Source organism: Lipotes vexillifer, unplaced genomic scaffold, assembly GCF_000442215.2.
Source record: "Lipotes vexillifer unplaced genomic scaffold, Lipotes_vexillifer_v1.1 scaffold112, whole genome shotgun sequence".
NCBI lineage: Eukaryota > Metazoa > Chordata > Mammalia > Artiodactyla > Lipotidae > Lipotes > Lipotes vexillifer.
This window is the reverse complement of record NW_006776285.1, coordinates 2,159,833-2,176,685: the sequence shown is the minus strand read 5'-3', so window position 1 is coordinate 2,176,685 and position 16,853 is coordinate 2,159,833. Positions and strand designations below refer to the sequence as shown.

Below are 16,853 nucleotides of genomic sequence, written 5' to 3'. Positions count from 1 at the left end.
AAAGAGTCTTAGCAAACACAGATATGTGTTGCTAAATTCTGGTATACTTTAAAGGTGACGTTTACAGTTACATGAGATTTAAGTATATTTACCTCTTCTAGAATGGAAAATAGTAGCATCAGTAGTTTGAGTGGCATGTAAAAAACTTACAATGAAACAATTCTTTAAGCTTCCCATTGAGTACCTTCACAAGATAATTTGTCTTTTGGTGTATAAAGTATCATTTAGCTAGGAAATATATTAAAGCACACTTTAATGCAGTGGATTTCATGAAGAATTAGTCACTGGAGATATCCCCAACCATCTATGGTACTTTGTGACCAGTCTCTGTTGCATAGAGACTGGGTCATCATCAGGCACTTAAAAATTCACTCCATGGAACTCAAGGAGACTGTTCTAAGCTGCTAATACCACACCACTTGGGAAGCTTAAGAGAGGTACCCGCAACCCCGCTATTCAAGACAGAACTATTCCTGTGTGAGGATTTATCACACCACATCCTATTTCCCTTTTAACTAAGTCACTACCAGATATTTGGTCTTAGCCAACCAATACCGGACCATAAGCCCAATACTGCTCCATACCTTTCCCAATCTACCCCCAAAACCCTTCTTCCATTAAGCCTGGAAACCTATTCTACGACTGGGAGATTCCGCAGATCGATCCTTTTACCCTGTCTTAAGTGAAATTGGTCTCCCTAGTGCCATCAATTTGTCTGCAGACTTCTAACGAAGTTTTTTTCTTTTTTCTCTCAGACCCTATATGCCTCGTGATGAACAACTGTTGGAATGAGGGTCCGCCTCCTTCTAATTGCTACTTCCAAGGCGCTGTTCTCCCATCTTCCAGGCAAAATCCTACTCCTTCGAAGCAGAAGACATTTTCCATTATGCTCATATATTGACCTCCAGGTCCATGGTAACTGCACATAGGCTCCTCACTGCCTCAACAGGTAAGTGGAGTCTGAAATCCAACTCAAGATCTGCTTGCCAAGCCACAGGCTCCAGTGAGGGACTGCACCTCCCAGGGAAAGGGACATGATAGACACCATTATGCACTAGTGCATCCCTGTCTCCACTACCTTACAAATACCTTCCTCTCCCCTGCTCCCTCTCCGTCTGACTTTCATCTGCATTCTTTCTACTTGCCTCCGAGTAGATACACATTGCTAAAGAACACCACAACAGGGCTATCTTTCCATTATTATAATAAATCACAAATAGGCACCCATCACTGCCCAACACTAAAGTTCCCCTAGGAAGCTCTCTGTCCCACCCACCTAGATTCTACAACTGATCCTCTTTCTTCAAACTTCTCTCAGTCGCACTTCCAGCCTCACTGAGAGCACGCCTCATGGATCATAAAGAAAGCAGAAGTCATTGCACTGAGAATATGTCATCCTCCCACAACTAAGGCTCCAATCCACATGCATCTATACTCATCTTCTCACTGCCCTTCCTGTCATAATGGAAAAAGCATCCCAGCTCTTACCAAACTCAGTTCTACAGATCTCACCTTATCAACAGAAGACTTCTTTCCTCTTCCTTTGTCACCTCAGTCTGACAGCACTCTACTAGATCATTCCCATGAGCATACACACATGCTTTATTTCTCATGTCCCATTTTAAAGAAAAGTCATTCACCGCTCTTTAACCTTCATTGCTTTCCAGGTACTACCTAATCTCTCTGCCTCTGTTTACAACAAACTTCTCTGGTGATCTTTCCACAAATCATTTCTATTTCCCCAACTTGATCTCATTCTCTACTTTCTACCCCATTACTCCCTTGAAATTGCTCTTTTCAAAATCACCAGAATCTCCAAAATGTGGAATTCCAGGAATGGCGTTGTGTCATCTTTTCGAATTTCTCAGCCTAATTAAACACAATGGATCATTCCCTCTTAGAAATATTATCCTCTCTCCATTCCCTCTTAAAAATATTTTCTTCCCTATACCTCTAACACCTGGATTTTGTTTCTACTTCATTCGAAGATTTTTTCTGAGCCTTTTCTGTTCTCTTTTCCTTTTTTTGCTCCATCACCAAACCCGAGACTCTATGGACTCAGTCCATCTCCCTCTTCTCCATCTTTATTCTCTTCCCAGTGATCTCATCCAATCCCACAGATTTAACCTCCACTGTAGATGCTTAGAACTCCCCAGTTCCTATCTGAGCTCTGGAATGTTTGAGTTCCAGATTCACATATCCAATTATCTATCTGACCTATACACTTGGATATCTAATAGGCATCTCAAATGAGCGTGTCAAAATCCAGTTCTTGAATTTTTTCTCCCAGAAACTCCCACTGCCTTTTCCAGTGAATGGTACTACCACTCATCCTTTCACAAAGTGCCATCTTAGATTGTTTCCACTCCCCCAAATTACACATCTAATCCATCAAACATCTTTTCTACTTCCAAAGTACATCTCAAAGCCATGACCTTCTTTCCACCACTGCTGGCACACAATATCCCAGGATACCCACCATCTCTCACCTGGACCACAACAATCACTTCTTTACTGGCTGTCCCAATTATTCTCTTACACCCCTAAAATATATTCTCCTCATAAGACTAAGCAAGATTCAATTGAATATTATAAATTACTTAGTGTCATCCCTTGCTTACTAATTCCAATAGCTTTCCATTTTACTTCATATCCAAACCCTTTCCCATGTCTTATAAAGTTCAGCATGATGTTGCCTCTGCCTCCCTCTTCTACCACTTCTTAAGCCCCTTATTCATTTTATTTCAACCACATTCTAGGCTGTTTCCTGCCTCATGACTTTTACCTTTGCTGTTGACCCTAGAATTTTTTTCAGATGGTTCTTCTTAACCTGAATCAGCTCAAATGCTGTCTTCTGCATTACGCTCTCTAAACTTAGCCAAGCTAAATAATTCCCTCTCTTACGTAGCACCTCTTTAGTTTCTTTTGCCTCCAAAATCATCATCTATAATTATGTATTATTTTCTTTTTACTACCTGGCTCTTCCTATGAAAGGTAAGCTTCCTGGGGGGTAGGCACAGAGCACTGTTTATGGCTGAAGCTTCAGGGCTGATCACAGAGCTTGACAAAGATAAGGTTAAATAAATAAACATTTCATTAACTAACTCATGGGAAAAAAGAACAAATGAAAGCAAAGACAAAGGCTACAGGCACTGGTCCTTTAGGTTGTTTATTATGGAGTTAAATGCATTAAGAAAATAACTGCTTGCTTGAGCTTGACATATACAAAATGAAACATTAGTATTGTTAGGTATGTACCACAAAGACATTATCGGTAAATCTTTTTCAAAGGCAATAAAACAGTAATTGAAATATTAAAACAATATAACAAAAAAGGAAAATAAAGAAGAGTATAATTTTTACACTTTTCTTCTTTACCAGTGTCCTTCCCAGCTCAGAAGGGAAAACTAAAAACGAAATGCTAGCGATGAAAATAAAAGAAACAGGTTGGAAAATAAAGGTAACATTCAGGGGAAGAAGTAAGCTTCGGAGAGGATAAATCAAATTGACTGACCCAAATCCCATACCAGCATACAGGCTCAAAGGATATGGCTACCAGTACTTTTCACCTAAGCTCATTAATTTGGGAGTGACAGCTGCTACAACATTCATTTTAAGAGTGCAAAGGATGGGCCAGGTTGATGTCAGGCCATAGGACACAATCCCCATATGAGTATCTCCACTGACCACAGTTCAAAGAAACTGGCCAAATCAAACAATGGATAAATGGTGAAGAAGAACATTTCATTTTTATTAGTCAGTTGGGACAATAAACAATCACTGCTGAAAAAGTAATAACAGAAATAATGAAAGTTTCAAAATATACCATAAAAATAACTGGGAAAGCAATCAAAGGCAAATTCAAATTTTTGGAATGTAATGTTTTCAAAATAATCAAGGGCTTCACAAATTCAGTCTTTAGTATACACAATATTTATATAACCCCTTGTAAACTATGTGCATTCCACATGTCCAGCAGGACGTTATTAACAAGTTAATGAACATTAATTAGAAAGACATTGTCATTTCTAAAGAAGAAAGTTCCTTCACTAGATAAATCTGTATTGGTGGCTCTCACATGAAATAAACTTTAAAAAATACTACACCCTTTCTTTCCAGGACGGTTACACTTCTGCTTAGGCAGAAAACACTTAAATGCAACGTAAATTCAGCAACTGTGATGATTTTACTAACTGCTATGGTCTGAATGTATCTGTCCTCCTCAAATTCCTATGTTGAAATCTTAATGCCCAATGCGATGGTATTAGGAGGTCGGTGGGCCTTTGGGAGATGATTAGGTCTTGAGGGCAAAGCCACCATGAATGAGGTTAATGACCTTATAAAAGAGGCCTGAGAAAGCTCTCTTACCCCTTCTGCCACATAGGGAAAGGAGAAGTCAGCTACCCGGAAAAGGGTCTTCACCCGACCATGCTGGCACCCTGATCTTGGACTTCCAGCCTCCAGAAATTTGAGAAGTACATTTCTGTAGTTTCTAAGCCACCCAGTCTGTGGAGTTTGTTACAGAAGACTGAATAGACTAAGACACTAACAAGAAAATTGCATTTCCTGAAAGTCTCATCTGGTAATAAACATTTAGAATATCTATACTGTACTCAGTAAATCAGATAACCAATTATTTTCTCATTAATGTAAATAGAGACTATTCAAAATGACTACAGTCAAACAATTGACGATGACTAAACCTTCCGCTAATTTTACCATAGACAGTACTGTCCAACAGACCAAAGGGCAAGGGATCTATAAGGAACACATAATATGACAGAGCAGATGATCATAATTTGGGGTAAACTTTTGTTGAGCACATACCATGTATGAGGAACTTTTATACCTAATTCTTGACCCTAACAATAATCTCACCCATTAGATATGTTCTCTGCTTTACAACCAAGAAATTGAGATTCAGTGAGTTGAAATAACTTGGTCAAGGTTCACACAGATGGTAAGTGAATAAGCTGGGATGTTAATCAAGGATTGCCAGATACCACAGCCAGTGTGCTTTTCGTCCTGCCTGTACAAACTGAGAAATGCCTTAAAGTAGGCAGCAAAAGATGGCTTCCGGGGGATGGAGGGCAAAGAGAAAAACACATAATAATTAATGATCTATAGGATATTCTTTATAACATAAAGTTATATTGTCTCGTTTCCTTCATAATATTTCAGCATAAATAACTATTTGCATGTATATGTATGTGTGCAAGTATGTGTGTATGTGTATATACATATACATATACATGAACATATGCACTCCAGGGTTAAAATAACATTTCAGACCCACATGAGGCATCTACACTCTGAAAGTTACTATAAGCCCATTTCAATTATCGTTATCTCAATTTGCACTACAAAATTTATTAACTGGCATTAAGAGATGTAAGAAAAAAATTTCACCAGCAAAAAGAATAGTGGCCAAGATATGTCAATTAGTTTAAAATGTTAGAGACAGACCTGTTGTTTACAGAATCCAAAATATCGGGTGCCAGTTATGTTTAAGAATTAATAATTTTTTGTACGTTAGAAAACTATTATTATGAATGTATCTAAATGACATGTTAGCCCCAACTACGCCCTGAGGCAGCAAACACATTAATATTTCTGCAGCTAGGAACAAGGCTATTCACACTAAGCGGGATAAATAAAGACCATAATAAACAGCCTCATGTCAATTCAAAGCTTTCTGTTATCAGTGAGTATTGGATTTCGGGTGGTAGATAAGGGATCGTGAATGGCCAAATGACTTAGTCCAACTGCAATTCAGACAAAACATTTCCTTTGAATGCTGATATTAAATTTCATACATTATACCACAATAATAGTGTTCCATGTGCAATATAATAACCCTTCACCCCTCCAGAATTTGGCTGACTACAATGTACATTCAGAACACAGCTGGGAGATGAGAGAAAAGCCATGGTGTAAAGGTGCTCCAGGGCCACTACAGCAGGCACAATGGCCATGTACTGGAGAGAGTTACATTTATTCGTAGCAGAGGCCCCCATATCTTTAATCAGATCTGGTTTCTAAACTCAACACAGATAAGAACCAGTAAGTAGAATCACAAAGATCTGAGAGGTGGGTACTCAGAACCGTCATCAGCAGTAGCTGAAGTTCTGGCAGCAAAGAAGAAAAATAAGGCGATTTTTAAAGAAAGATAAAAGCCCAACTGCACAGTCAGAAAAGGCTTGGATTCCGATCTCAGCTCTGCCCGTATGAGCTCTGTGATCTCGGGTGTTCCTTAACTTCTCTCTACTTCAGTTTGTTCATCGATATAATGTTGATGAAAATTCTTCCTATCTCCTATGGGTATTCAGAGGCTTAAATAAAATAATGCAAGTGAAGAGCTTAGCACAGTGCCCGACAATTAGGAGATGCCCAATAAAATGTATACGCTAAAAACGAAGCACAAAAGCTCACAAAGCATAGCAGCCTGAAAAACTTCACCACCAATTCTTCAGAGCGTGGAGAGCATTGTCATAATTTAATAAAGAAAAATATCATCTTGGCTCTGCCATGTACCTTTGAACGTGTCATTTAACTTGTCTGAGGGAGCATTAGAGTAAGCATTCTCGATGGAAGAAAGTATGGTTCTTGGTGGCGCGAGGTGGCGGAGGGGAGTGGGAAAGATCTACTCTTTTTACGTATAAAGCATAACTATAAAGTACAGAAACAGATACACAGGATACCCACAGTATTAAAATGTCCTGTGGGCAAGTATATGAAAAGGCTCCTTAGGCGGGGTGGATAATGTAAAAAAGGTTGAGAAACACTTGTTTAAATGAACTGTAAGGTCAGGTACAGCTCTTATAGTTCCTTAATTCTCTCTTCATAACAATAATGCCAAGAATTCAAAAAATGTTTAATATAGGTTCATGTACTTTGCTAAAGAAGGCAAGGAAAGATCTGTATATTTCAGGAAGATCTTCAATTAAACAGTTAGAAATTGTAAATATCATTATGTTTAAAAGAGAAAATCCTGGCAATACATAGAAAACCCAGCTATCACTATGATGGGATCCCGTGAGCCACAATTTTGTTGTATTTTCTCTGCTTTATAGATAATAACATACCTAAACCATATCTAAATATTAACATGTTTACTTATTTCCCCTAAAACACAGAAAGAAATTGAATAAAGACAACGACTTGTAACTACCATAAAACTGGAACACTGTGGTTGTCTTAGCTATGATAAATGAAAGATCACCCTGGAATATAATTCATCTTTAATTGCCTCTTCCATCTAATCTAACCACTGCTGTAGGCTGTCTTAAAATATTTACAAAGTAAAAGCAAAAAAAGAACTGGAGTTGCTAAATAAAGTTGGCCACACATTCCTAAGTGATCAATTTTTCTGGTATTGTTTACAGTAAAAACAAAGTCATAATTCTTACAGTAGACAGAATTTGTGGAAACACATAGATAAAGTATGCTTAAGGACGATCTCTCTTAATGTTAAGACTGGGTTTTTTAACTGAGATATAATTGACATACAACACTATATTAGTTTTAGGTGTACAATGATTTGATATATGTATCTACTGCAAAATGATTAGCACAGTAAATTTAGTTAACATCCATCACTACACATGGTTACACATTTTTCTTGTGATAACTTTTAAGATTTAGTGACTTTCAAATACACAATACAGTACTGTTAACTATAATCACCATGCTGTATCTTACATCCCCAGAAATTATCTTGTAACTAGAAATTTGTACTTTAAAGCTGTTTTTAATTCCTCCTCTTCCCTGCCTTAGTTTTGGGATTCTTACTATAACCAAATTACCTGTTACAACGAGAGAAAAGCAGTTGTACTAAAATGCTAGGAAGACCAATATTATAACTATATTCTGCTTTAAACACTTTGAAGTTTTGTATTTGCTATCCTTGTCTTTATTTTCTTCAGAATCCTAGGGATATTCAGCAACACATTAATGTTCATATACTGACTCATAATTCTTTTCTTTGAGTTTTCCCAAAGTTACATTAGAGACTCTAACTAAAAATGACATTCTAGGGCCTCCCTGGTGGCACAGTGGTTGAGAGTCCACCTGCCGATGCAGGGGATATGGGTTCGTGCCCCGGTCCGGGAGGATCCCACATGCCGCGGAGCGGCTGGGCCCGTGAGCCATGGGCGCTGAGCTTGCGCGTCCGGCAACGGGAAAGGCCCCGACAGTGAGAGGCCCACATATCGCAAAAAAAAAAAAAAAATGACATTCTAAAAATGTACAAAATACCTCCATATCAAACCGTTACTAAATGCTTGTCCATGCTTTATTATCAGTAATATATATCATAAAGTGTTCTGATATTATCCATTTTATTCACTGCAAAATAAATGTAGTTTTGATATCAAGTTAGCTTTCAGGCAGTTGCATCTGAATATTCAAGATGTGTGAAACCATAATTTCATTCAGACACAGGTATTCACAGTACTATGCAGGAAGCAAACAGTTTTTTACTGATGATGAATATAAATAGGCAGTCTTAAAGAGATGCTAACCATTGTTTACAGTGCCTCAAATCCTAGATGCTCAAGTGACAAAAATTTCTCTTATAAACACGTATGCTATTTTAGACTGTTCCAAATATACTGAGGAGATAAAGTAATGAAAAGAAAAGATAGTAAGTTAGTTGAAGCCCAACATACACTTAGCATACTTCAGGAGTCTAGTGTGGATCCATGTGTTCTCAGCCAAAACCGAGGATGACCTGACCAAATAGCGTACTGTTTTAATTACCGTTAGGGATAATATTACCCTGATGCCTCTGTAATACCAAGTGTTCCTTACTATCAGAGTACTGCAAAATGTACTCTAGGCAATGCCAAGAGGCATAAGAAAATCAGAACACATAAAATGATCACGGGCAAGGTTCAGACTCATTCAAGGAAAAATTGCATTGCAGAAATTCAAGTACCTAATGTATAAATATACACTCTGTACTAAGTGTGATAATACTAACTCAGTACAGCATAAAATTTTAAAATAATAATAAAATATGTGACCTGTTCCACACGCTTCCATGAGAAAGCCAAAGCAATCAAATTCTCAACTTGGGCTTCCCTGGTGGCGCAGTGGTTGAGGGTCCGCCTGCTGATGCAGGGGACACGGGTTTGTGCCCCAGTCCAGGAAGATCCCACATGCCGCGGAGCAGCTGGGCCCGTGAGCCATGGCCGCTGGGCCTGCGCATCCAGAGCCTGTGCTCCGCAACGGGAGAGGCCACAACAGTGAGAGGCCCGCGTACCGCAAAAAAAAAAAAAAAAATTATCAACTTGACAACATACATACATACACCTGCCAGGGCCTTAGCATTACCTTTGTTTTAGATTGATCCATGACGTTTTTAAGTACTCTGTGGTTTCTTTCACATTCCTCGTGTCATCACTGCCATATTCCTCCAGCAGTTTCTGCAGGACATTATCGAATGCCATTACGATACCAGCACCAGGAGCCAGTTCTTGAAGCAACATCTAAGGTATAATTTCAGATGTAATTGTTAGACTGGATCACTCAGTAACAAGTATGACCAAAACACTGGTCCTTCCAGTAGGTTTTAATATGTTTTAGACACAGATATCAAAAGAAGGAAGCAAATTATAAAACAAACTCTTGCATGTAAGCTCAAACAAAAATAATTCTGGAGGTGAAAAGTGATCAGATACATAGCAGATAACATTAAAAGATTACTGTCTTTTCTCCTTTGATATGTTTTACTTTCTCAAACCAGTTGTCTTCTTTCATTCCTACTGCTATATCTGATCCTTACAGGAACATGTTATCTTATAGGAATGAACTTACTATAGAGTTAGTTCCTCTATATGTGCTTGAAGTTATGGAAAGGGCAACAACATGGAAGTCTTCTTGTCCCTGGATCACTGTGTATCACTGTTTACAAAGTTAACTGCTTGGCCGGATCCAGTAGCTAAGCAAGGTTAACTGAGAGTTGCTTGAATAAACTAAATTGATGCTGTATGTCCACAGGCATTGCTTCCTTGATAAATTTTTTTCCACCTCTGAGAGCTCTTGTATCAAGATACTCCCCAAGAAATCTAAATGACAAATGAATGTTCTTAAAATGATTTTTGTAGCGACTAGCAGAAAAATCCACCCTAAAGTTCCAGAATAGAACTACGCTGCTGATTAGAAAAGAATATTCTTTTTGAATTATGGTTTTCTCCAGGTATATGCCCAGTAGTGGGATTGCTGGGTCATATGGTAGCTCTATTTTTAGTTTTTTAAGGAACCTCCATAATGGATTTACATTCCCACCAACAGTGCAGGAGGGTTCCCTTTTCACCACACCCTTTCCAGCATTTACTGTTTCTGGGTTTTTTGATAATGGCCATTCTGACCCATGTGAGGTGATACCTCAGATGAATGGATAAAGAAAATGTGGCACATATATACAATGGAATATTACTTAGCCATAGAAAGAAATGAAATTGAGTTATTTGTAGTGAGTGAGGTAGATGGACCTAGAGTCTGTCATACAGAGTGAAGTAAGTCAGAAAGAGAAAAACAAATACCGTATGCTAATGCATACATATGAAATCTAAGGAAAAAAACAATGGTACAGGGCTTCCCCGGTAGCACAGTGGTTAAGATTCCGCCTGCCAATGCAGGGGACATGGGTTCGAGCCCTGGTCCGGGAAGGTCCCACATGCCACGGAGCAACTAAGCCCGTGTGCCACAACTACTGAGCCTGCGCTCTAGAGCCCGTGAGCCACAACTACTGAAGCCCGTGTGCCTAGAGCCCGTGCTCTGCAATAAGAGAAGCCACCACAATGAGAAGGCCGAAGAGTAGCCCCCGCTCACCGCAACTAGAGAAAGCACGCGCGCAGCAACGAAGACCCAATGCAGCCCAAAGTTAATTAATTAATTTTTTTTAAATGGTACTGATGAACCTAGTGGCAGGGCAGGAATAAAGATGTAGACATAGAGAATGGACTTGAGGACACGGAGGGGGAGGGGGAAGCTGGGGTGAAGTGAGAGTAGCATCGACATGTATACACTACCAAGTGTAAAATAGCTAGTGGGAAGCAGCTGCATAGCACATGGAGATCAGCTCCGTGCTTTGTGACCACCTAGAGGGGTGGGATAGGGAGGGTGTGAGGGAGGCTCAAGAGGGAGGGGATATGGGGATACATGTATGCATATGGCTGATTCACTTTGTTATACAACAGAAACTAACACAGTATGGCAAAGCAATTATACTCCAATAAGGATGTATTAAAAAAAAAAAAAGAATATTCTGAATATGATGATTGAAACATTGATATCACTTTTAACTGTATTCATCTGGTTAAGTGTCCAGAAGCTTTGCTGATTATTACTTTTGAGTCTTTTGGTGAAGACAAATCAGCAGATAGCATAAACACAGGGAATGATCCAGGAAACCAGGATACCTGGCCACTTGCTTTTTAAGTTGTAACCGTGGAAAGCCTACATGTCTGAAGAATAAAAACATACTCTCATGTCTGAGATTTTTCCCATATATCCTTTATTATATTCTTCACAAGCGTACACTTTCATTTAGGTTATCTGAAGGGTAAATAAGTGTTACACCAAGGTATAACCTAACAGCCATAACCTCCAGCTCAAGAATATTTTCTATGATTGTAGAGATTTAAAATAGCACTTTAAAAATACCATAAGTGTTCAATATCATCAACTCTATAATCAAACTAATCACAAAAAAGTTACCTGCTATGATGATATTGATAAAATGGTTTGGTTATAAAGGTATTAGAAGAAACTAAACTTACTTAATACTTGATTTGTTCACTACAGTAGCCCTCAAATGAAAGTCTCAGGAGATTTCATAAATAAAAAAATACCTTCACGGTAGATATGGAAGGGAACAAAAGGAGGGTTCCTGGGATCCTGAAAATGTTTTCTTTCTAGATGCTGGTTCATGGGTAAGTTCCATTTGCAAAGAGTCAGTGAGCTATAAATCTAGGATACATGTATATTTCTATTTGTTATGCCTCCAGAAATTTTTCAAAAACCTTCCTGGTCAAACTCAATTTCAGTGTACATTCTAAGCACTTGGGAAAACATTATGACAAGGGTCCTAAAAATTACAGTTAGCAACAGAACAAAAACAGCACATCCCACAAATTGATAATGCCAGCAAGTATCTTAATGAGTCTTACTTGATTATCAGAAATTTGTTTGATAAGTGGATCCCTTCGAGCTTGTTGAAGAATATAGAGGCGAGCCTCATACTTTCTCATGAGCTCCTCCGTCTCTTCCCTGTGGTCATCCCACTGAAGGCTGTCAATAATCATGTCCTCCAGCTGCTGCTGTCTTAACTCCACACCATGCTGGGTGCTATCCCACTGGTTCTTGACCTTTTCCACTGGAGGAGGCATTATATATATCGTTAAAAATCCCAGAAAGTAACTCTCAGGAAAGGGAAAAAATACCTGATACCAAATTCATCACAAATAAGGTTATATATAGAAAAGAGAAAGGAGGCAAAATGGTACATGCATTTTAAAGGAATTTTATTATGTCTGCCACACTGTATGACTGATATATTTCTAAAACCATCCTTGAAGAAAAAATCTTGAATTAAACTCTATTTTAAATGCATTAAAATATATCACAATAAAGATACTGATTATTATAAACTGACAAACCAAAAATTATAAAGAAAATAAATTCCTACCTAATTTATATTTACAGAACCTGGTTTGAAGAAGGTAGATTTTAACAGTACATTATGATAGAACTTTATGACCAAAGATATAGTCATTTGTCATCCTCTAAGGAAATGCTCTAAGGTAGTATTGATTTTAAAAGAAAATAAAATACTTAAGAATACTTTTCACATTTGTTTACTGTAGCATGAAACCTCTCTAAAAGGAAGTGTTTTTATATATTCAAGAGAAGGGCTAAAAGTAATTGAGATTCAAGTTCTAGGTAACCAGCAGTTTTTTATTATAAAAAAATCCATATTGGCTCTTTTCCTCTCTCTTTTTTATTGTTTCTATTTCTCTTTCTTTCATTCTCTCATTCTGTCTCTTTCTCTTTTCCTTTTGTCTCCCCTACTTTCTTTCCTTTTGTATTTTTAACATGTGTCAAGGAAAAAGAAATCTAAGGAAACTTAAACTTTTGATTAATTACTTCAGGGGCAATTCCTGATTTGAACTGAAGTACTAGTAAGCAGTAACTTTAAATATCTTCAACAACCCATTCGTAATAAGTAGGTAGAAAGTTAGAAACAAATTTCTAGAAGATGCCTTGTATGCCAGAAAGACTGAAGGGCTATAGTTAAGTACCAGGCCAAGAAGAACTTAACCAAAAATAACATTGCAGGGCTTCCCTGGTGGCTCAGTGGTTGAGAGTCCGCCTGCCGATGCAGGGGACGCAGGTTCGTGCCCCAGTCCGGGAAGATCCCACATGCCGCGGAGTGGCTGGGCCCGTGAGCCATGGCCGCTGAGCCTGCGCGTCCGGCGCCTGTGCTCCGCAACGGGAGAGGCCACAGCAGTGAGAGGCCCGCGTATCGCAAAAACAAAAAAGCAAAAAAAATTGCAGCTAGGTCATAATGAGACCTTTTGGTAAAATTCTTCAAACAATACTGGGTTATAGTAAACCATAAGAGCTATCAGTTTAAGACTGTTCAGAAAAATGTAAATTATACTTATGTATAATAATTCCAAAAAATTGTTCAGTGAGATTATTTTATGCTGTCTTATCCAACAGTTTAAATAAATTGCTTATGTTTTAACTTAGGGAGAGGGAAAATTTATTGTAATGGTTTACTTGTCAGTTACAAAGTTACATAAAGTACTATAACTAATAGAATCCTTTAGTACTGAACAAATAAAACTAAAGATATCAAGTGATAGCAAGTATCAGAGGTTTATCATAAAAGATAAGCAAATTATCTTATTCATTGGAAATAAGTGCAAAAAGCAAGTTACTATTGGTAGTACCCTCTGGCTGAGGGTGATTTTTCACATAATGAATAGTGATATGGACCATGCAGCCTCTATACCAGAAAAAATTGAGAGAAAACAAAAAGAGGGAGTTAAATTGAAAAAGGAAGATATTCGGGAGAAGAAAATCTTAAAGCAGTCTTTGGACAGAGAGGAGGGGTAGAGGAAAAAACAAAAGATGGTAGAAAAAGCAAAGTGGAGAAGCCTTTGTAAATAGCTTGGTGTCACCAAAGCTGAGAAGCTCCTTTGCCATGTGATGCGAAACAGGGTCACTCCAGAGTTCGATAGGCAGAAGCAATCCACCAGTTAATAAAAAAATAAAAATAAAATTAAAAAAAAAACGGGGGAAAGATAGAAAATGGCTTACTTAGTAAAAATAAACCAATATTGTGACACACTAAAAGTTCTCTGCTAACTCATCTCTTACAATAACCTTGTTGCTGCAACATTTATTTTGAAATCAGAAGTTTTTATAGGGGGAATAGTTGACTTTCCTTCAGAAATATTAGACTAGGTAATAAAATACCTTCCAGTTTATATTCTGCCACAAATAAATATTTATTAAGTAACTAATTGGTACTGGGCCCTGGGGGAGGCCTCAGGGCCAAAAAGGGGAGTATTTACAGTCTATGGACGGGAGAGAGAATTAACTGTGAGATCTACAAGGAAATTATGGGGGAAAAGGTCACAGCAGGAACTAAAGATAGAAAATATAGTTCACCAGAGACTAAAAGAGGGTGGGAGAGACTTCACAAAGGAGGTGACATTTTAGCTGCTGAGTAGAATTTCACCTGGAGAGAGGCCAAGAAGAAAAAAATGTGAGTAAAGGTAAGGAGACTAAGAAATGTCAGGGCATTTTAAAGAATATATACAATACAGAATCGTTACAGACAGTGCTGAGGGCTAAAGAGAGAAAGGGAGTGATGAAAGCAGACAGTGATTGCCCCTATGTGACATTCTTGAGAATTTTGACTTTGTTTTGTATGTCATACAGATTTAACGGATGCTTTTAAGCCAGAAAGCAAATTTGAAACAGGGAACTTTGTTGTTGCTGTTTTGTATTTAATTTTTGTTTTGATTTATTTTGTATTTAACTAAAGTATTCCCAACTTCGTGCCAGGCATACAGGTGTATAGTAACTGCTCAATAAATATTTTTGGAATGACTTTTGAGAAGATGAGTTAAGAGACACAGTAAGATTTGGTTTCAGTGAATATAACAGAAGAATGGATTTGCATTCCTATGGGTTTCTCTAACTTGTTTTTTTTGGTTCCTTTAAAAGAAATTCTAACTTAAAAGGAAAAAGCTTCAATGTATCAGTAATTACTTAAAAGTAATGATATCAATACTTTAAGGAATTCATAAGGGAATTATGACAATGTTCACAAAAAATAAAAACCAAGGGAAAGCTATTTTATTAATAGAGTATCAAATATAAAATTATCAAATAATATTAATTTCTGGTTGAATAATCTTCATAAATGTATGTGTATGTGTGTATGTGTTACCATTTTCAGGGAAAGTGAATGATGATATATAATTTTTTTAAAAACCTACATTTTTCTGTGATTGCTGTTCTCACATCTGAACTGGAAGCTTTATTTTTCAAATTCTGTGCCAATGTAAAAACATAATCAAGCTGAGGATGACGCTGTTCTAAGTCAGCCTTTGTGATCTGTTAAGACAAAATGATTGTTAAAATAGATTAATAAGCCATATGATAAAATAGTAACAAAGCAAAATTGGTGTGCTGACATCAAACTTGTTGTTTTCCTCCTATAAGAGATAGTGATGCATCAGCGATGTAGTGGAGAAAGTGCAGGAATTGAAGTCAGAGGTCCTTGGTTCAAGTCTCAGCTCTCCCACTTATCACCTGGATCACCAGGCAAGGCACTTTAGCTCTCTGTGTTTTTATTTTCACAAAAAGAAATAATAAAATGCTTGCAGTTCAGCTATATCAACTCTGAGGAAATTAAATGAAAAAAATCTCTTTGAAAACTAAAAAGTGCTTCCAAAACATCAGTAGTGATTTTTGCAGCTGATGCTTTGCATATCTGTCCTACATCAGATATGAACATAAATTAATGGCATCTACAGGGATGGAGGTAAAGTATTAGAAAAATCCTAACTGGAATAACTGCAAATTAAATAATCTTAGACATGAAAAACTGCTGCTCTTGAAAGTTCGTGTCTCTTAGTACTAATAAATATGGGAGAAAAGTTAGCAATATCAGGAAAATGGTGTGTTTTAAGTATAGAATTAATAGCCATAAAGATTAGAAACCACAATTTCCAAAGATTCTCTCCCAGCTCTTCCTCTGTGAATTCACTAATTTTTCAGATTTCAATTATTCCTACAGTGTCAAATATTATTTCTAAATGGCTTATTCACAACTTCTAATCCTGAATCGCGAAGAGACAGTTCAATGAATGCTGATCATTTCCTTCTAAGTGGCATAAGGGCCTCTCAACACAACATATTTGAAACTAAATCAATCAAACCCTCATCCACATTCCATTTCTTCTGTTCCTGATTTCTGCTAATTGCAATAGCATCATCTCAGCCCCTCAGCAAAGACTTTTCTCCTTGTTTTAAGCATCTCTTGCACAATTCCCAGTCTTCTTACTCAAGCAGAGCATCGTTATCATCAGTCTCCAGCCACAATTTAAAAAAGAAAAAGGGAAAAACAAGATGCTTGGCAACTGCTTACAGACTAAACGTCCAAAGAGCTTTGCGTGGTCTACAAGCTCCTTCACAATGTGAACTTGAGCTGCCTTTGCTCTCTTACTTCCTATTACACCTCTTTCCTACACAATTCTTGACCCAATATCCTTCATGCTCCCCACCTCATGTCTTTATTCACCCTAGTCTCTATACCAGGAATG

At 37.7% G+C, this 16,853-nt stretch overlaps 1 protein-coding gene across 1 annotated transcript in view; it reads right to left on the bottom strand.

The window, feature by feature from the left end:
* Positions 1-16,853, bottom strand: part of UTRN (utrophin) — a 503,258-nt gene that overhangs the window by 249,420 nt on the left and 236,985 nt on the right. Inside the window, 3 exon segments of the mRNA XM_007450323.1 lie at positions 9,337-9,491; positions 12,177-12,382; positions 15,525-15,642. Coding sequence (XP_007450385.1) covers positions 9,337-9,491; positions 12,177-12,382; positions 15,525-15,642 — 479 coding nt within the window.